Source organism: Pantherophis guttatus, chromosome 10 (genome assembly GCF_059756535.1).
Source record: "Pantherophis guttatus breed Tessera chromosome 10, ASM5975653v1, whole genome shotgun sequence".
In the NCBI taxonomy this organism is placed as follows: domain Eukaryota; kingdom Metazoa; phylum Chordata; class Lepidosauria; order Squamata; family Colubridae; genus Pantherophis; species Pantherophis guttatus.
This window is the reverse complement of record NC_142072.1, coordinates 16,293,910-16,314,974: the sequence shown is the minus strand read 5'-3', so window position 1 is coordinate 16,314,974 and position 21,065 is coordinate 16,293,910. Positions and strand designations below refer to the sequence as shown.

General features: G+C 45.1%; 1 protein-coding gene across 3 annotated transcripts in view; it reads left to right on the top strand.

Moving 5' to 3' along the window:
• LOC117663423 (trophoblast glycoprotein-like) overlaps window positions 1–21,065 on the top strand; it is a 32,096-nt gene that overhangs the window by 7,655 nt on the left and 3,376 nt on the right. The window contains exons 1-2 of one of the 3 annotated variants that reach the window (XM_034413589.3): window positions 15,840–16,472; window positions 18,908–19,205. In XM_034413589.3, coding sequence (XP_034269480.2) covers window positions 18,940–19,205 — 266 coding nt within the window. In that variant the 5' untranslated portion in view covers window positions 15,840–16,472; window positions 18,908–18,939. Of the gene's footprint in view, window positions 1–15,839; window positions 16,473–18,907; window positions 19,206–21,065 lie in introns of those variants that run through there. The other 2 variants (XM_034413590.3, XM_087876938.1) reach the window with 2 other exon arrangements.

Genomic DNA, 21,065 nt, shown 5'->3' with positions numbered 1-21,065 from the left:
GGTATAGAAATTTGATAAAATAAATAAAAGAAAGAAAGAAAGAAAGAAAGAAAGAAAATGACCTAGGAAAGGGGAAAACCCCAACGCAATCTGGTTAGGACTATGCCTGATCATTGGACATAAGAGTTTCTTACAGAACAGAAGACAAAAGCCAGAGTGAATGGGGCATGAAGATTGCTAAAATAGGGATAGTTGGCTAGTACACCAAAAGGTTGTTCTACACTGCATTGTTTTGCTGTAGGTCCCATTCAAATTATGTAATTATTACACATTCATTCCACTTAGTTACTCTCCGTTATGATAATCTATGCTTGGTAGAGAATTTTTAAACTACTAACTGGTCTAAGGGAAGCTTCCCCCGCCCTCCATTTTGGCCAATTCCTCATGTCAACAACTCACCCGGCTGTTTAACAAGTCTGAACAATCCTGCAATGCAGTCAATGTTTGGGTGTTGTCTATAATCAGCAGACACCCACTTCGATGGAAGAGGGCGGCCCCTTTCAGTTGACAGCTTTTGTTCTGTTGACAAAGGGAAGTTGTATCCTGGCACACGTCCTGCTGTTGGAGCTTCAAAGTTCATTTGGTGATAACCTGCTAGAAGTAAGGCAACATATGCAGCTGATGGAGCTGGGAGTCATCTCTGGGGGCAACAGTGGGATCTGTCTCCCTGTAAGAGGTCTTCCTTGAGACCATCTACAGCAGAAATAGAAGCTTGCAAGGTGCTCTCAGGTCTGAGGGGTCCTTGGTGCTCTCTGAACTTGCTTGTTTTGCAGACGTTTGGAGAGGTGCTTGGATCCTTTTTGTTCTTTTCTCCACCAGCAATGGAGAAGCAGAGACATCACCCTGCCAACAAAAGTGCGTATACTCAAGGCTAAGGTTTCCCCAGTTGCAATGGATGGCTGTGAAAGTTGGACCATAAGGAAGGCTGAGCGTCAAAGAATTGGGGCCTTTGAACTATGGTGCTGGAGAAGACTCCTGCGAGTCCCTTGGACTGCAAAGTGATCAAGCTGGTCAGTCCTAGAGGAGATCAACCCTTACTGCTCTTTAGAAGGCCAGATCCTGAAGATGAAATACTTCGGCCACCTAATGAGAAGGAAGGACTCACTGGAGAAGATTGAGGGCAAAGGAAAAACGGAATGGCAGAGAACGAGATGGCTGGATGGAGTCACTGGAAGCAGTCAGTGTGACCTTAAATGGTCTCCGGGGGATGGTAGAGGACAGGAAAGCCTGGAGGAACATTGTCCATGGGGTCGCAATGGGTCGGACACGACTTCGCAACTAAGAACAACAACAACCACCAGCAATGATTGTTTTCTTGCAGAAGTTTCATTACTCAAACTAGGTAACATCTTCACAGCCCACAATCAAGCTCAAGAAAGCACCAAGGACCCCTCATTTCAACCTTGACCTATAAATATTCTTTATCGGTTCTAATAGTGTTTTTTTGGTACCTTGGTAGATAATTTATGGCAAAACTATGTTGGAACCCTGATCATTCTGCTTGCCTGCTTTAGATGCCACGACCGTGGTGCTCTGGAGAAAAGGACTAGGGGTGACATAGCAGTATTCCAGTATTTGAGAGGTTGCCACAAAGAAGAAGGGGTCAACTTATTTACCAAAGCCACCTGTAGGCAGGACAAGAAACAATGGATGGAAACTAATCAAGGGAAAAAACCTGAAGCTAAGGAGAAACTTCCTAACACTGAGAACAATTAACCAGTGGAACAGCTTCATCACTGGAGGTTTTTAAAAAGAGACGATAGTCACTTGTCTGAAATGGAGTATAAGGTCTCCTGCTTGAGTAGGGGGTTGGACTAGAGGACCTCCAAGGTCCTTCCAGCTCTATTCTGATTCAAAAATGTCTGTTGGATAGGGAAGCACTGTTTTGTTTGTTTGTTTGTTTGTTCATCTTGTATGCCGCCTTTCTCCGAAGACTCAAGGCGGCTTACAATGCATTTAAAAACCATATATAAAAACATTAAACATTAAAACATTAAAAACAATTAAAACCCATTCACACCATTCATGGCTGGATCTCGCCAGATCACAACAGCGAGATCAACGGCACCAGGCCTGCCGGAAATGGTTTTGCAATGGTTCCAGTCCTTGGGGCTGGGGGAACTACAACTCAATCTTTAAGTCATTGAATTGGTATCCCTTGCTGTTGTTATGCTATTCAACAGCTGGGAAAACTGATCGGTGGGCAGTCATTCAGAGCTTTGAATGTTGTACCGCCAGGGTGTACCTATTTCCCTCTTCGAATCAGCATTTTGAATCTTGTCTAGTTTTGATGCTGGAATGGACGAGGAAGAAGAAGCTGCAATCAAGCAATAGAGCCTTGGTAGTACAGTGGTCTAAAGCACCCTGTTATTAAGACCAGCTGCCTGCAATTACTGCAGGTTCGAATCTCGCCAAGGCTCAAGGTCGATTCAGCCTTCCATCCTTTCTAAGGTAGGTAAATTGAGGACCCAGTTGTGGGGGCAATAAGCTGACTTTGTATAAATATACAAAAGGATGAAGGCTATGGCTTAACGCATTGTAAGCCGCCCTGAGTCTCCGGAGAAGGGTGGCACATAAATCAAATAAAAAAAAAAAAAAAAGCAAGAGACTGGTAAAGCAAAAGCTTGAAGCGAGGCCTGCTTTGAATGGGGATTTACTTTCCAAAACGATCAGGTTTGGAAGTATTTTTGGCACCCACTCTTCCTCTGCAAATGAAATCTAGCTCTCCATTCTGAATGTGTTTTCCTCTTGAAAGAACCTTTGAAAATTACGAACGAGGACTCTTCCTTCTCTGCAGAGGCAGGCTAGGAAAGAGGGTTGTATTCAGAGGTGGGTTTCACCAGGTTCTGACCAGTTCTGGAGAACTGGTAGCGGAAACTTTGAGTAGTTTGGAGAACCGGTAGTAAAAATGCTGACTGGCCCCGCCCCCATCTATTCTCTGCCTCCCAAGTCCCAGCTGATCGGGAAGAAATGGGGATTTTGCAGTAACCTTCCCCTGGAGTGGGATGAGAATGGAGATTTTGCAGTACCCTTCCCCTGCCACACCCACCAAGCCACGCCATGCCCACCAAGCCACGCCCACAGAACCGGTAGTGAAAAAAATTGAAGCCCACCACTAGTTGTATTTAGTTTGGGAGGGGAGAGGATTACACAGAGACTTTGTCTCTGTAGTTACTGACAGAGCAGCTGGGACTTCCATTTTCTGATTCTCTCGAATTCCTCAACTGATCAACGCCAGGGCTCCATTGGAGGAGCTGACTTAGCGAGAACGTCCCCTAATTAAAAGCAGGTTGCTATTAGTTGGCTGGCAGCTCTAGCCCGAGTCCCTGCCGCTTCCATTTATTAAATTCCTCTCAGTCTTTGTCTCATTGGACCCACAATCACTCTCTCCCCCTCTGAGACTGGTGTCTGTTGCCACCATTCCGGCCTCTGCTGTCACAACCTTGATTGATGATGACGTCTGAGCTGTGTTCATGCTGACATGGGGGTCGTTAGACAATTACTGCTGGCTTTTGATCTCAGCTGAGGAAAGCCAAAAGCTGAGAAGCCCACAGCCAACTGACCGCTTGGTCAGAAATACTGTATACTGTGTGTGGAAGATCTCAGCCGGGTTGTTCCGATTTTCCTCGCTGTGAAATGGGACTAGCGTTGAGTTGCCTTGGGTTTTTAACTTGGAGAGGAAAGCAGAACTATTTTGGATGGGGTGGGGGTGAAGGGTGACACAGATCTAGTATATTGTCATTGACTACCTGTCAATGACTACTTCAGCTTCAACCAGGGGTGAAATCCAGCAGGTTCTGTCAGGTTCTGGAGAACCGGTAGTGGAAATTTTGAGTAGTTCAGAGAACTGGCAAATACCACCTCTGGCTGGCTTGATATTATAACAGAGAATAAATAATAATGTAATCCTTTCAAACCAGTCACTCATGTTTAGATTCAATCCACATTTATTCAGCACCAATTTATTTTCTCCCTCTCCTTTCACTTCCTAAATATAATGTTCTTGGTGCACTCATTTATATTTTTGTTGACAAATTCAGCTCCCATGTATAGCAATTTGGAGAGAAGCACACTGCTATACACAGCTATTGTTGCAGGGATGAAATTCAGTAGGTTCTGACAGGTTCTGGAGAACCAGTTGCAGAAATTTTGAGTAGTTCGGAGAACCGGCAAATACCACCTCTGGCTGGCCCCAGAGTGGGGTGGGAATGGAAATTTTGCAATATCCTTCCCCCAGGAGTGGGGTGGGAATGGGGATTTTGCAATATCCTTCCCCCAGGAGTGGGGAGGGAATGGGGATTTTTGCAATATCCTTCCCCTGCCACGCCCACCACACCACGCCCACCAAGCCACAGCATGCCCACCAAGCCACGCCCACGGAACCGGTTGTTTAAAAATTTGGATTTCACCATTGGCCACAACCACAATAATACAAGAGCACACAATAGATACAAACAAATAGATTACAAAGGTAAGCCGCACCAAACTCGATTGCAGAAAATACGACTTCAGCAACAGAGTGGTCAATGCCTGGAATGCACTACCTGACTCTCTGGTTTCTTCCCCAAACCCCCAAAACTTTAACCTTAAACTGTCTGTCGATCTCACTCCATTCCTAAGAGGTCTGTAAGGGGCGTGCATAAGTGCACCAGCGTGCTTGCCGTCCCTGTCCTAATGTCCCCCTTTTATTTGTAACCATTTCATGTATTAATAACCATGTTTATAATATCTGTTATCTAATACATGCTTGACAAAATAAATAAAATAAAATAAAAATAAAATATTAGGAATACAAAAGCATGGATGGAGCTTTAGATATGTCAGAAATGGAGTAAGGTCTCCTGCTTAGGCGGGGGAGGGGGGAGGGGGAGGGGGGTTGATCTAGATGACCTATAAGGTCCCTTCCAAATCTGTTACTCTGTTAATGTATCATTGTAACATAATCTGGTTCAAAAACTCAATCATCATAATTCCTTATTGCAGAGTCCTCTACAGAGCAGGCTTAAAACTATCAGTGATGAATTGGCTTCCTTATTATCTTAAACAAGGGGTGTGTGCAAAGCATGGTTCAAAAAAAAAAAAATCAAGATAGTGGCCGTGATATTATTTATTTATCAAATGCCTCCCACATCACAACTCATTATGATTGAAGCCCCACGTTTTTATGGCTTTTTATGGGCAGCGTACCATCTGTCCACAGGATAGTCTGAAATTAAAAGGCAGAGTTCTAGAAATAACCTTATGACAATCCTTTTTTTTAAAACTAGTAACGCGAATCGTTTTATTTTATTTTCTTTGGGATGCAGGAAACAAACAGGCTGCATTTGGAATCACCCTGCTTATTCTGCAAATATCCTTTGTTGGATAAAAAGTTGACTAGGTCAGGGGTCACCAATCTTTCGGACCTTTAGGGACCACTACATTCATAATTTTAAATCCCGCAGATCACTAATATGAATTTTTAAAAAAAATAAATAGTATTTAGTGCAATATAAAAAATTCAAATAATTTTTCTGCGGACCACCAAAACTTTCTCACGGACCACCAGTGGTCTGTGGACCACAGGTTGGTGACCACTGGATCAGTGGTGGGTTCTAACCGGTTTTACTACCGGTTCTCTTTGTGCGCGTGGTTCATGTGCGATCACCTCTGCCACACCTCTCAGCTGGGCGAAAAAAGAAGAAATATAAGGTCGGAATAACGCGGGGGCGGGCAGGAGGGCCTAGCTCCCGAAGAAAGAGAACCAGTTCGGTGACGTAATAGCGTCACTGCTACCGGCTCGGCCGAACTGGGAGGAACCCATCACTGCACTGGACTAGATGAACCCTCCCCCCTAAAGGCTTCCCTAGATTCTTTCTAAGGCCTTTTCTGTGAATCTGGGGGGAAAAAGACCTTTTCATTTACCTGTATTTATAGCCATAACCGAGATCAGAATTTCCATTGCTAAGCAAGGAGGTTGTTAAGTGAGTCACCCCCAATTTTACAACCTTTTTGCCAGGATTGTTAAGCAAATCACTACACTAGATAAATGAATGATATGGTTGTTAAGCAAATCTGGATTCCCCCATTGACTTTGCTTGTCGGAAGTCATGGGGGATCAGTGGTGGGTTCCTCCCGGTTCGGTCCAGTTCGGCCGAGCTGGTAGCGGTGACAATATGATGTCACCGAACCGGTTCTCCCCCCCTCCCACCCACCCCACGTTATTCTTACCTTTTATTTGGTCCCACCCCCAATCTATTGCTGCCTCCTGAGTCCCAGCTGATGACTAGAGGGAAACAAACTGTTTAAACTCTTGCCGCGGGGCTTCAAAGGGCCGTCCTACAGCTGATCAGTGTTAAAAGCAAACAAATGAGTCGGGTCGTAAGTGCGAGGACTGGTTGTAAGTGTGAGGACCTTCCAGAAATGATTCTGACCAGCTAGCCACACTCACCTAGTCACATGACCTCCAAGCCACACCCACAAAATAAGCCACGCCCACAGAACCAGTAGTAAAAAAATTAGAACTCACTGCTGTGGGGGATGATTGGAAATGGCAATCCCGTGTCCCTGGGATCTCAAAAGTGGTTTTCCAAAAGGCAACTGGACATTATTTTTAGTTTGAAAACATTTCACTTCTCATTCAAGAAGCTTCTTCATCACAGAGCTGAAGAAGCTAAATGTTGTCAAGGAAACACCCTGAAAGCCCAACTGCCTTTCGAAAAAGCACCTTTGGGACACCCATGATCTGGATGATTGAGAATCTCTGTAGACATATCTCTGGGATGCTGCAGCCATTTGTTGTGGCTCCGTTATCTGAGCCTGTGTCATCGGCAGGAGAGGACTCCGAGAGTGAAGGAGAGGAGTTGGCAAGGCCTCCCTCTCCAGGACCCTCCTCTCTGGCAATGTCTTCGGTGTCCGCCGAAGGGCAAGAGATAGGGCCGGGGCCAAGCACGTCCACGCAGCCACAGATGGACAGTGATGAGGGTAATGAGTGTTGGCTGGATCCACACCAGCGTCACAGAGATAAGTGTGCACAACAGAAGAAAAGGCGTGCCCGAGATTAGGCTGAGTCACTGGACCACACCCCACAGGATATAAAAGGGAGCGTGGTGGCCAATCAAACCTTGTGATGAACAAAGCTGAAAGCTTCCACACCATTCTGCATTGCCGGACTTTTTGCTATAGACTTTGCTGGATTATCTCTGGACTTGATTGACTCCGTAATTATTGAGCTGTTTCTTTTGATGTCCCAGGAGTGGGGAGAAGTTATCTCTCCTCTTCGTAAATAATAAACTCTTGGCAGGCAGCCACTAGGTTGTTGCCAAGTTCCGTTATCATAAGGAAAAGGATTTTGCCGGCTGGTTTGGTCTTTAACTCTTGAACGTCTGTTGGTGTGTGTGTGTGTGTGGTTGGGGACAGAACACCATTGTGAATACACTGCTGGTTGCCAAGTGCCCAGATTTTGAAGAGTGTTATAAGCAGGGGTGGGTTGCTACCAGTTCGCCCTGGTTCAGGTGAATCGGTAGCGGCAGCAGCAGGAGGCTCCGCCCACCTGCCCAGATGTCATCAAAAACCCTTTGCGCATGTGCAGAACCTTCGGCACATGCGCAGAAGCGCGCACTCGCGCACTCCCAATAGCAAACTGGTAGCGCCTGGATTTGAATCCCACTACTGGTTATAAGTGTGAGATAAAGGACGCGGTGGCTCAGTGGCAAAGACACTGAGCTTGACGATTGAAAGATCGGCAGTTCAGCGGTTCGAATCCCTAGTGCCGTGTAACGGGGTGAGCTTCCGTTCCTTGTCCCAGCTTCTGCCAACCTAGCAGTTCGAAAGCACATAAAAAATGCAAGTAGAAAAATAGGGACCACCTTTGGTGGAAAGGTAACAGTGTTCCGTGCGCCTTTGGCGTTTAGTCATGCCAGCCACATGACCACAGAGACGTCTTCGGACAGCGCTGGCTTTTCGGCTTTGAAACGGAGATGAGCACTGCCCAGGGATGAAATCCAGCAGGTTCTGACAGGTTCTGGAGAACCGGTAGCGGAAATTTTGAGTAGTTCGGAGATCCAGCAAATACCACCTCAGGCTGGCCCCAGAGTGGAGTGGGAATGGAGATTTTGCAATATCCTTCCCCCAGGAGTGGGGAGGGAATGGGGATTTTGCAGTATCCTTCCCCTGGAGAGGGGTGGGAATGGAGATTTTGCAGTATCCTTCCCCTGCCACGCCCACCAAACCAATCCACACCATGCCCACCAAGCCACGCCCACAGAACCGGTAGTAAAAAAAATTGGATTTCACCACTGGCACCACCCCCTAGAGTCAGGAACGACTAGTACATATGTGCGAGAGGAACCTTTACCTTTACCTTATAAGTGTGAGGGCCAGTTATAAGTCACTTTTTACAGTGCTGTTGTAATTTCAAACAGTCGCTACAGGGGTGGTTATAAATCAAGGACTAGGTGTATAACAGAACAGTCTGCAGGCTGTTATAATCTTTATCAGGCAGTGTTCCAGCACTTATTTATTTATTATTTATTTATTTATTTAAATTTCTATACCGCCCTACTCCCGAAGGACTCAGGGCGGCGAACAGCCAGAGGATAAAACACATAAATACAAAAATTTAAAATAGAATAAAAACGAATTAAATAATTTGGCTGAATTTAAAATACCCCATAATTTAAAAACAAATTAAAATTTACATTTAAAAAGGGGAGAAGATTTAGGCCAGGCCCTTGGAGTGGATTGAAAGATCTTGTCTGATAACCAAGACAGATTTAACTGCAGTTCTTGTCAAAAGAATTTTGCAACACGTTTAAAAAGCAAGGTTAGCAAACTGCCTTAGGCTGATCTTTAAAATGTCGTTATACTTTCTAATATTATGAGCAACACAATGAGGAAGCCACCCTGTCTTCCTATTCTCCCTTTCCTTCCCCCTTTTTTGGGGGGAAGGGTTTTCTCAGCACGCTTACCTAGTCTCAGATACTTAAGTGTTTCCTATAGCAACAGGCTATTCATTAGAGATATCTTTGCTGGACTTGAAAAAGCTAAGCCTGGTTAGATCTGCCTAGTACTTGGATTGGAGGTGGATTAGGAAGCTCAAAGTCTTCTTCTCTGGGAAAAAAAAATGGAGAAATTGCCCATTCCATTTCTCTACCTTCTTCTCCACCTGGAGGAGGTTTGTGGAGACAACATTGGTGTCCTGTCTGAAGTGGGAAGGACTTCCCCTAAGTCTAAGACTCCACAGAGTGCGCAGACTTATTTGGGATACATTTCACTGATACAATATCTGAGTTTTCACAATAGGTAAGCTGTAAGGCAAGGTTGTCTAACTTCGGCAACTTTAAGACCTGTGGACTTCAACTCCTAGAATTTCCCAGCCAGAAATTCTAGGAGTTGAGGTCCACAGGTCTTAAAGGTTGCCAAGGATGGACACCCTTGCTGTAAGGTGTGTTAGAATAGAATAGAATAGAATAGAATAGAATAGAATAGAATAGAATAGAATAGAATAGAATAGAATAGAATAGAATAGAATAGAATAACAGAGTTGGAAGGGACCTGGGAGGTCTTCTAGTCCAACCCCCTGGTTAGGCAGGAAACTGTACACCACTTCAGACAAATGGTTATCCAACATCTTCTTAAAAACTTCCAGTGTTGGAGCATTCACAACTTCTGGAGGCAAGTTGTTCCATTGATTAATTGTTCCAACTGTCCGGAAATTCCTCCTTAGTTCTAGGTTGCTTCTCTCCTTGATTAGTTTCCACCCGTTGCTTCTTGTCCTACCCTCAGGTGCTTTGGAGAATAGCTTGACTCCCTCTTCTTTGTGGCAGCCCCTGAGATATTGGAAGACTGCTATCATGTCTCCCCTAGTCCTTCTTTTCATTAAACTAGACATACCCAGTTCCTGCAACCGTTCTTCGTATGTTTTATCCTCCAGTCCCCTAATCATCTTTCTTGCTCTTCTCTGCACTCTTTCTAGAGTCTCCACATCTTTTTGTACATCGTGGCGACCAAAACTGGATGCAGGATTCCAAGTGTGGCCTTACCAAAGCATTATAAAGTGGTATTTACACTTCACGTGTTGTTGGATTGGAGCTTAGTGTCTTCAACATGAGATGCAGGCCGACTCAGTTATGATCAACTCAACAACACACCCTGTAGTTAGAGGCACAAACCAGGCGGTTCATTCTGAATCACGGAGGTTGCCTAATCCTCTTTGGCTTGGGCATTTCTCCTTCCTGCCTCCCATCGGATCCATTGCTGTGGGGCCCTCCTTTCTCTATCCAAAAAGGGGAGGTGGGGGCGAAGGGGGGGGAAGGGGAGAACCAAAGAAAGAGATCCCAGCGGCAGGGAATTAACATTCCAGGATTTAAGGGAAACTATGTGGTTCTTTGGGAGGACAGAAAGAGAGGCTTGAAAGGCAGGGAAAGAACCCACCCAGCAGGAAAGCCTGTGAAAGCAAGAGTTTGCAAAGGAGGAAGGCCTGTCGCCACAGGATCCAGCTGCCAGGCATGCTTTGATGTGGGGAAAGGGGGTTGGTCACAGCTGGATGATGGGGAGGGTGTCTTTTCCCTTCTGCAAGCCATCTCTTTCCCCCCTCCCTCCCTCCTCCCATCAAAGGCCTTCCTGGTGCAATGATATCAAATTGCACTTAAGCTGGTGGGCCTCCAGGGCTTTTGAAATGAGGGGTCTCTGTTGCTTCGTCTTCCTTTCCCTTCTGCCTTCACCTCCCCCACTGTGGCCTGATGCTCCGTTAAGTAACTTCTCCCCCCCTTCTTCTTTTTTTTTTTAAAACAGAGGCTTAGATCAAATGAGAGGCAGTCAGGGAGCCCAACTCCTTCCCCTGTGCAAGACACATCGCATGCATGTGTGAACGTAAAAGAGAGATCCAAAACCATCAGCAGTTTTAGAACCTTGGGTAACCTGCCTTCCATTGAGGATCTGTATACTGCACGAGTCAAAAAGTGGGCTGTGAAAATATCTACAGACCAATGGTGAAATCCAATTTTTTTCACTACCGGTTCTGTGGGCATGGCTTGATGGGCGTGGCAGGGGAAGGATACTGCAAAATCTCCATTCCCTCCCCACCCTGGGGCCAGCCAGAGGTGGTATTTGCCATTCTCGAAACTGCTCCAAATTTCTGCTACTGGTTCTTCAGAACCTGTTAGAACCTGCTGGATTTCACCCCTGCTACAGACCTCTCACATCCTGGACATAAATTGTTTCAACTTCTACCCTCAAAACGAGGCTATAGGGCACTGCACACCAGAACAACTAGACACAAGGATGGTTTTTTTCCCCGAATGCCATCACTCTGCTTAACAACTAATTCCCACAACTGTCAAATAATTTACTAAGACTGTATTGCTATTATTCTTCTCTTCCTTACTAGTATCTATCTCTTCCCACTTATTACTATAACCATGTTGCTTGTATCTTTCAATTTATATTGTTTTTATTTGTTTCCTAGTATGATTTGATAGCATTAGTAACCTTGACTATCATTAAGTGTTGTAGCTTTTTATTCTTAATGAATGCATTGCATTCTATTCTCCTTGTGTACATTGAGAGCATATACACCAAAGACAAATTCCTTGTGTGTCCAATCACACTTGGCCAATAAAGAATTCTATAACAGATTATCAGAGTTGGAAGGGACCTTGTAGGTCATCTAGCCCACCCCCGCCTAAACAGGAGACCCAACTACACCATTTCTAGACAAATGGCAGTCCAATCTCTTCTTGAAAGCTTCCAATGATAAAGCTCCCACAATATATGCATTGGATTTCCATAGCATTGAAGTTGGGGTATCTTTAATCATGGTTTATTGAGCAAAACCACCAATGGCCAAGTTTCAAAAGGCATGACGCTATAAACCACACTAGCTGGAGACATACATTGGAATATTCCTTATTGGTCAAGTGTGATTGGACACACAAGGAATTTGTCTCCGCTGCATAAGCTCTCAGTGTAAAAACTGAGACAAACAACAAAGTGATAAATCAGAGATAATAAATCCCAAGATACAATCATAAAAATCATGAGATACAAACAAGTGATAAATCATAAGATACCAATAAGGGAAGGTAGTAGGAAAGATGAGAAGGGTAATATTGTGTTAAGTCTCAAACCCTGTGGTTTTACATTATGTGTGAATCCAATCACAAATTGGACACCTAAATATGAAGCTTTGATCTGGCTGATGATATCCAGCATTCTTATTTCAATTTAAGTATTTCTGGAAAGGTGCGGGAAGTGAGTCTTTTCAGGGACAGTGCAGTCCTTTCTAAACATTTTGCCTGCTATGAGAATGAATGCTGTTTTTAACTCAGCCAAGATTTACAGCTTGTCTTGCTTCATTAGCCTCATTCCTGCTCTTGCTCTCTTCTTCCGCTGTTGTTTATCCAAGGAAAGCTGCATTGCTTGATGATCCTCTTGCTTCAGCTTCCCATCTGCTCATCAGATAATATGTTCCAAACTCTCAAGTCGCCTGCTTCATGCTTCACCCTTGCCAGCCAGCTCTCTAATCTTGGCTACCAAGATTTGGTTCTGATGGTGAAACGCTGCATAATATTTGGGGGAAGGGAGCTGCAGGCAAAACTAGTCTTTAAAAATGGGGAAATGAAATGTTTTTGTCCTCTACCAATGTTTCCCACTATTGCATCTTTTTTTTTTAAAGTTTGCAAGATAGCATGTCACAAGGTAAATGGGCCCAGGTGGACAGTTTAGGTATATTTTCCCTCTCATAAATGTAACTTTAGGCATCCTCTCTTTGCTTATGTCTATGATTTAGCTTATAAGAACTGTATATTATTTCTTTGTTGCATGGAGAAAGAAAAGTCAGAAAGGTGTGTGTGTGTGTGTAGAGATTAGATCAGGGGTGGCAGATTCAAGATCTGCGGGCTGGATTTGGCCAACGGGGTACTTAGATCTGGCCTGCAGGGCCACCCTGGAAACAGCGAAGGATTGGCCCGTGGTGCTTCTGCCAGCGAAAAAGGAACTCTAGAGAGCCACAAGCAGCCCTCTCAGGTTCTGTTTTCGGCCGCAATGGCCTCCTGCAGCCCTCTGCCAGCAAAAATGGAGCTCGGGGGGCTGCAGGAGGCCATTGCGGCTGAAAACAGCGCTTGGCAGCCCATTTCTGCTGGCAGAGCTCTTGGGCCACCACAAGCGCCCTGACACGAGTGATGTCAAGCTGGCCACAGCTCCTGGCTACGCCCACCCTGAGGTCAAACACAACTCTCATGCGGCCCTCAGTGAAATTGAGTTCGACATCCCTGGATTAGATAGAACGGATACAAAAAAGATTGTTGAGTCTCTAGAAAGAGTGCAGAGAAGAGCAACAAAAATGGATAGGGAACTGGAGGCTAAACCGTATAGAGAATGTTTATGGGAACTCAGTACGTTGAGTCTAACAAAGAGAAGGACTAGGGGTGACTTGCTAGTGGTCTTCCAATATTTGAGGGGCTGACACAGAGAAGAGGGATTATTTTCCAAAGCACCTGAGGTCAAGACAAAAAAGATAGAAGCTTAACAAAGAGACACCCAACCTAGAATTAAGGAGAAATTTTCTGTCAGTGGGAACAATCAATCAGTGGAATGGCTTGCCTCCAGACATTGTGGGTGCTCCATCATTGAAGGTTTTCAAAGAGATTGGATAGCTATTTGTCCAGAATGATATTGGCTCACCTACTTGAGCCAGGGGGGCGGGGGTTGGAGTAGAAGATCTCCAATGTCCCTTCCAACTCTGTTATTCTGTAATTCTGAGATAAGAATGAATGGATGCATTTTTGAAGCCCCCTCCCCTTTCAAAAATGGAACTATGTTGAAGTTAATAGAGAAAATGTTTGCCTAAATTCTAAGGGGATAAAATGGAGGGAGGAAGAGTGAGTTCCGGGTAGAGTGTCCTAAGTTTTTGGAAAAAGGGAAAAGATACGAAGTGCAACTTGATGTCCTTTATCTGTTTTGGAGACATAATAAATAAATTTATTGCTGTATCCACAGGATATAGCATCAAACATAACATAATAAGATATGCCATAAAATGCAATAAAGTAACAGTAAAACATTGTAAAATAAAGTAATACAAGGAGGATTAGCTATAAAAGTTTACAGCAAAATAAAGCTATGGTGACAGCTAAGAACTTAAGTAGTTCTTTCCAAGTTTTACATGACAGCAGAGCAAAAGTAGCAACTCAATTGCTGATGGTTTGGAAACACATCTACAAGAGAAGTGGTCATTTTTTTCCCCAGATGGGGCCCTTAAATTCACCTACCACCAATAATTTGGCCTTAATCCAGGGGTGAAATCCAACAGGTTCTGACAGGTTCTGGAGAACCAGTAGCAGAAATTTTGAATAGTTCAGAGAACTGGCAAGTACCACCTCTGGCTGGCCCCAGAGTGAGGTGGGAATGGAGATTTTGCAGTATCCTTCCCCCAGGAGTGGGGTGGGAATGGAGATTTTGCAGTATCCTTCTGCCACGCCCACCAAGCCACACCCACATAACTGGTAGTAAAAAACATTTGAATTCACTAATTGCATGAATGAAAATCAATCAATCAATCAACCCAGACTTTAATTTCCACTCTGGGATGGATGCTTTAAAGTAGTTGCAGCCCATTCCGGATTGATAGGTGTCCAGGTGACCAAGGGATCCCTCCAGAAGCAGGGGGACACTTTTTCCCAGATATGCTAGCTGGGCATGATAAGGATTGTCAGCAATCACATTTAATAATAATAATAGTAACAGAGTTGGAAGGGACCTTGAAGGTCATCTAGTCTCATGCAGGAGACCTGTACTAGCGATTCGAACCACTGAACTGCCAACCTTTCTGATGCACAAGCTCAGTGTCTTAGCCATTGAGCCACCTAGTTCAGGGTTCACCAACCTTTCAGACCTCAGGGACCACTAAATTCATAATGTTAAATTCCGTGGACCACTAATATGAACTGCCTAATGACCGGCTGGGTGGGCATGTGACTGGGTGGGTGTGGCCAACTCAACATCACTCACATCAAAGGGCATCTTGCCAGCCTCTACTTGCCCCTCCCCTCCCACCCATTCCTCCCCTGCCTGCCCGGACTCCTTAGGGCCCCAACAGGAAGCAGTTGTTGGAGCTAAGCAGCCACCACGAGAAAGAGTTGGCAAAACAGCTGGCTCACTTCAAATTGGATCTGACCAAGAGGGAGGCTCCGCAGAAGCACCTCACTGAGGACTACGAGCATAGGCTTTCCAAACAGAGGGAAGACCTGCAGGAGTGCAAGGCCAGGTACCGGCACCTGGAGGCTCAGCGGGCTGAGATGGTCAGCCAGTTCCAGGCCATGATGCAGTCCCACTGGAACGAGGCCCTGTGACTCTTCACCACCAGCGATGCTTCCCTCCAGCCTTCGCCCAAAGCCCCGCACCAGGAGGCTGAAGCCGACCCCAAGTCTGCCCCCCTCCGACCCACACAAAAAGACCCCGGAGGGGCAGACTCTCTGCAGCAACACAAATATTCATTGCACGTATCCAGCCCAGGGGGCCGTAGTTTGAGGACCCCCTGATTTAGTGCAATATAAAAAAAAAGCAAATAATTTTTTGGCGGACCACCAAAAGTGCCTCACGGACCGCCAGTGGTCCATGGACCACCAGTTGGTGACCACTGACCTAGTTAGATCTTTGGAGGGTACCAGCTGAGGGCAGCTTGGCGAAAAAGATGCTGCCCTGTTAAGTGATGGGAGGAAGAAAGCACATAAATCACCCCTCCCCTCTTTTATTTGCAGCTGTTGCTGGGGCAAATAAGACCCCAGCCTCAGGGAGGGGTCAGGGAAAGATTAAAACGAGAGGGGAGGGGGGGGTGAACGGAGGGGCTTCCGAGCTCTGCCAGACGGGCGAGTCTGTCTTTAAGGGGGCGGGCTCGGGAAGCTGGGAAAACGAGGCGGGACCCCCAATGCCCGGCATCCCCGCCCTCTTCGCCCCTCGGAACCCATCGCATCCCATTGTCTGGCCCGGCGGATCCCTGCCGGAGAAGGGAAAGGACTCTTCCCCCCCCTCTTTTTTTCCCGGGGCTGGGAAGGCGGGGGCCGTGGGGAGGGGCTGAAAACAAGCAGCTTCTCCCGGGGGAGAAGTTTGCCTCAGTTTCGCGTTTCGCTCCTTTCCCCCCCCGCCCCCCCTTTTTGAAAAGAAATGACGCTTTTTGATTTGTGCGTCTGCCTAGCCGCCTGGAGAAGCCGTTAGTGGGGTGCGTTTGTTTAAAAGCAGAGGGGGAGACGGGGTCGTTTTGGGGAGGGGGTTGTATTGGGGAAGGGAGGGGGGGTGGGGGATGGTGGGGGTGGCAGACCTGTCCTCTGATTGGCTGCTCGGCCCCCAAGGTTTGGTCGGGTGGGTGGGAGGCAGTGAAAAGGGCCGAGGGGCGAGCAGGCAGCTAACTTCAGCCTGGAGAGATGGAGAAGTCCCTGATGTTCAGACCGGCGTCCAGTTTTTAATCTGATTTACCCAGCAACAGTAGCTTTTCACCGGTGGGTGCTTGCTTATCTTTTTCTTACCTTGATTTAATAATGATTTCTATGCTTGTTGTATCTTACTGTCTGTGGGTCCCTTTGAGCACTGAGGGGAATAGAATAGAATAGAATTTTTTATGGGCCAAGTGTGATTGGACGCACAAGGAATTTGTCTTCGGTGCATAAGCTCTCAGTGTACATAAAAGAAAAAAAGACGTTCATCAAGAATCCTAAGGTACAACATTTAATGGTAGTCATAGGGTACAAATAAGCAATCAGGAAACAATATCAATATAAATCGTAAGGATACAAGCAACAAAATTGCAGTCATACAGTCATAAGTGGAAGGAGATGGGTGGTGGGAACGATGAGAAGATTAATAGTAGTGCAGACTTAGTGAATAGTTTGACAGTGTTGAGGGAATTATTTGCTTAGCAGAGTGATGGCGATGGAATAGGATGGAAATGTAATGATTATTTTCTCCAGGATCCACTCTGGCTAAAGGGTGGTCTGGAATTGATGAAGGGTTTTTTTTAAAAAAAATTAAATGTTGAGACTCTTCAGATGTATGAGTGGACATTATCTTTTATAGGTGCTTTTTTTTTTAAAGACTTTTCCTGAGAAATAAGTTCTGGCGTTCTCTCTTACGTTGGTTTTCGGCTTGCAGGGAGTTGAAATGCACATGGGGAAATATTTCAGGAGTCTCTTCCATTGTAGTCGAAATGGGATGTCCGTTCTATAAATTCAGAACCAGATTGTCTCATTCCCCCTTCATTCTGTAAGCAGGTGTGGTCAGAAGATTGGATTGTGGTGTATTTATGACAACTGCCAAGGTAGGGGCGGGGGAATGAAAACCTTATTAGACAAGAAAAATCTATTACTCATCCTGGCAGGAGCTGATGTCCAGCACAGTGGAAGGACCCCAGGATGAGGAATGTCAAACTCACCCGTTGTCTTGATAGTGGAGCAATTATTACAGAGTTACTTTAAAAAAGTAGTTTTGCTTTATGACAGATATTTGAACAGGTCAGGATTTCAGTGGCTAAAATAAAATTACAGTTCAAATCTTATCTTTTATCTATATTTACCAGGTACTGTAAGGTAAACCTTCTTACCAAATTCATTTACTTTACTTTCTCCAGCCTGGACTCCTCCCATTAGCTCCCATCCCAGAATGAAGGGGGAACGAGACAATCCAGTTCTAACTTTCTAGAACAGACATCCCATTTCAACTACGATGAAATATTCCCCATGTGCATAAGGGGCAACAAATCAGAACTTATTTTTAAGGAAAAGGAAATGTTGTCTTCTTTTTTTAAGCACCTAGGAAAAATAATGTCTCCCACTCCACTCACTCATCTCAAGAGTCTCAACATTTCACTAACTGGACAGTAAAAAAATGTTAACAGTGAAATTCCACACAGCTGGAAAGTTGGCACTGGAGAAAGATGGCATGCCCTATCCTTACCCATACTAGGCTCTTCAGAGACTCTATAGAGCGGGGGCCTCCAACCTTGGCAACTTTAAGACTTTAAGAATTCTGGGAGTTGAAGTCCACTAGTCTTAAAGTTGCCAGGGTTGGAGACCCCTGCTATAGAGGAATGGCTTAATTCTCATTTGCTACCTGATTCATTTGAACCAGAAATGTTGGGTGTGAGAATTGCATGCATAGCCTGAGAGCCTAGGATGGCTAGATTGCAAAAGATAAACTACTTCCATCTTCCAGACTGATGTAAATGGATAACTTTACAGCTTGATCTTGTTCAACCTTACAGTTTAGGAAGGTTTAGTTAGAGGTTTTGTAATGTTTGCGTGAATAGGTATTTATCTCTGAAGCATTTTGAATGCTAAGCCCAAAAAGTGGAATCTGAAGTTGTATGAAGTACCGTAATCTAGTAGAAGCCAAATAAAGTTTTGGCTGGGATGGAAAGCCTTTGGGTTCTATTCTGCGGAAGAGAAAGAGGAAGGGTAGACAGAATTTCATAGATTTCATGATTTAAGGGGACTTCAAGCCATTGCATTGAATCAAATCTCCTGTTTAGGGCAGAAATTCATATTTTAGCACTCCTACAGAGAGTTTTATCTGAACACCTCTAGAGAAGAGTTCACCATCTCCCCAAACCATTCCCCAATGATTCCACTCTAAAAAACAGTTCTTGCCACTGCAAAATTCTTCTTAAATATTCAACTGAAATTTGCTATCCTGTAACTTAAAAGAGATTTATCCCACATCCTGCACTTGGGTCACAGAAAAAATATGCTACAATACCAGTGCTGGAGGCCTGTCTTGATATTTTATACTTTGGGACATGTCTCTGTTAATGATGTTGACTGGGAGTTCTGGGAATTGTAGACCAATGCATTAGAATGGTAGGTCAAAGATTCCTCTTCTTTCCCTGTCTTGGAATAGATTCTGTTTATGGATTCTGATCATCTTTTTCTTCCTTTGTCAGCCAGGAATTGCTACAATTGGCATTGATTGGAAATGACCCCTGGGGGCCTCTACGGTGGTTGGACTCTCCTTTTGTTGTTTCTGGCACCCCTTTCCTGCCATCCGTGCCCTGTTCCTTGTGAATGTTCTGAGCCAGCTCGTACAGTGAAGTGCGTCCAGAAGGAATTGACCTCCATCCCAGCTGGCATTCCTGGGTACACCCGCAACCTCTTTATAACTGGCAACCAGATTGCCTATGTTGGTAGCCAGGATCTCCAAGGACTCCACAATCTGGTCACGCTCTCCTTGGCTAACAACAGGTAAAGCTTCCTGGTGGGTGAAGAACTAGGATGAAATGGAGTAGGAGAGGAGACAGGGCTGCCCTTGTTATTATTGGCTTAAGAAGGCTACAGGGTGGGAGCCTATTAGGTTAAGGACCTCAAGCATTGGAGGAAAAGTACAGGTGGTCCTTGATTTACAATCATAATTGGGACTGGAACGGAATGGACCAACTCGCTGCAGCCAACTCAACATGGCCAACTTGCCATGGGACAATTCAACAATTCATTTTCATTATTTAAAAAGTACTTAAATTGTTATTCACATTTCATTTTGTCCCTCCTTTGGCATCCTTTCTTTAATGATTATATTCCACTATTTCTTCGACATTCGTGCAACTTTTGTTCTGCGGCAAATTGTCCCGCGGTGAATTGGCTGTGGTGAATTGGCTATGCAGAGTTTGTTCATAGCAAGTTGGCGGCAAGTTGGCCATGGTGAGTTGACTGCGGTGAGTAAGCCTAGACCCGACTGGAACTTCTGTCACTAAGCGAGGCAGTTAAGTGAGTCGTGCCCAATTTTATGATCATTTTTTGCTGCGGTTCTTAAGTGAATCGCCCTTTTGTTAAAGGAATCTGGTTTCCTCCATTGAGTTTTCTCGTTGAAAATTAGCTGGGAAAGTTGCAAATGGAGATCAGGCGACCCCAAGACGCTGCAACCATCATAAATACATGCCAGTTAGCCAAGTGCCCAAATGTTGATCATGTGACCATGGGAATGCTATGATGGTAATAAATGCAAGGACTGGTTGTAAGTCACTTTTTTCCAGCATTGTTGTAACTTCAAACAGTAAATGAATGGTCTTATGTTGAGGACAGGGACATGGTGGCTCAGTGGCTAAGACACTGAGCTTGACAATTGAAAGGTCAGCAGTTCAGTGGTTCGAATCCCTAGTGCCATGTAACAGGGTGAGCTCCCGTTACTTGTTCCAGCTTCTGCCAACCTAGCAGTTCGAAAGCATGTAAGAAATGCAAGTAGAAAAATAGGGACCACTTTTGGTGGGAAGGTAACAGCTTTCCGTGCGCCTTTGGCGTCTAGTCATGTCGGCCACATGACCACGGAGACGTCTTCGGACAGTGCTGGCTCTTCGGCTTTGAAACGGAGCTGAGCACCGCCCCCTAGAGTCGGGAACGACTAGCACATATGTGTGAGGGAAACCTTTACCTTTACCTTATGTTGAGGACTAACTGCAAAATACAGTGGCCACTTTCTCAGAATGATCGCTAGGAGAGGGAGTTTGCCTAGACACAACCCAGCTGCTTTGGCAATTCTCAGTTGGCAAAAAGGTAAATAGTGAGGATGTTCCTTGTTGCTCCCTCAAGCCAACCCAAGATACTATTGATCCCCCCGTTCATCTTTGATGGGGGATGGGGGCAGGATGGATACGCTTCCATTATGCTATGCAGAGGCCTCCATTTTTATTATTTTCAACCTACTGCAACATTGGAAGGAAATGATGTTGGAGATGGGTCCTGTTTTTACAGCAGGCCTGTGCTGTGCACGAGGCATCTTGATTAAAGTATTGTTTCCAAATGCTGGTTATGGAATTCTCAGAGTTGAAGTCCATACATCTTAAAGTTGTCAAGTTTGGAAAAACATGGATATAAATTGTGAGCATGAGGCTTACACTTAATAAGTGTGCCAAGCCTTCTGGGCAGCCAATAATTTGGTGTTTTTCAGTTCTCTGTGATCCAATGTGCAATTTTTATGTAGTCCAACTATACAGTTATAATCCTCATGGCACCATTCCTGGGCCTTTGATGTAGGTTTCCTGTCTGTCAGTCCTGCAGGAAACTGAAAGGGAGAATGAATATCAGTTTTCTACGTTCTCATGGTGCTTTGCA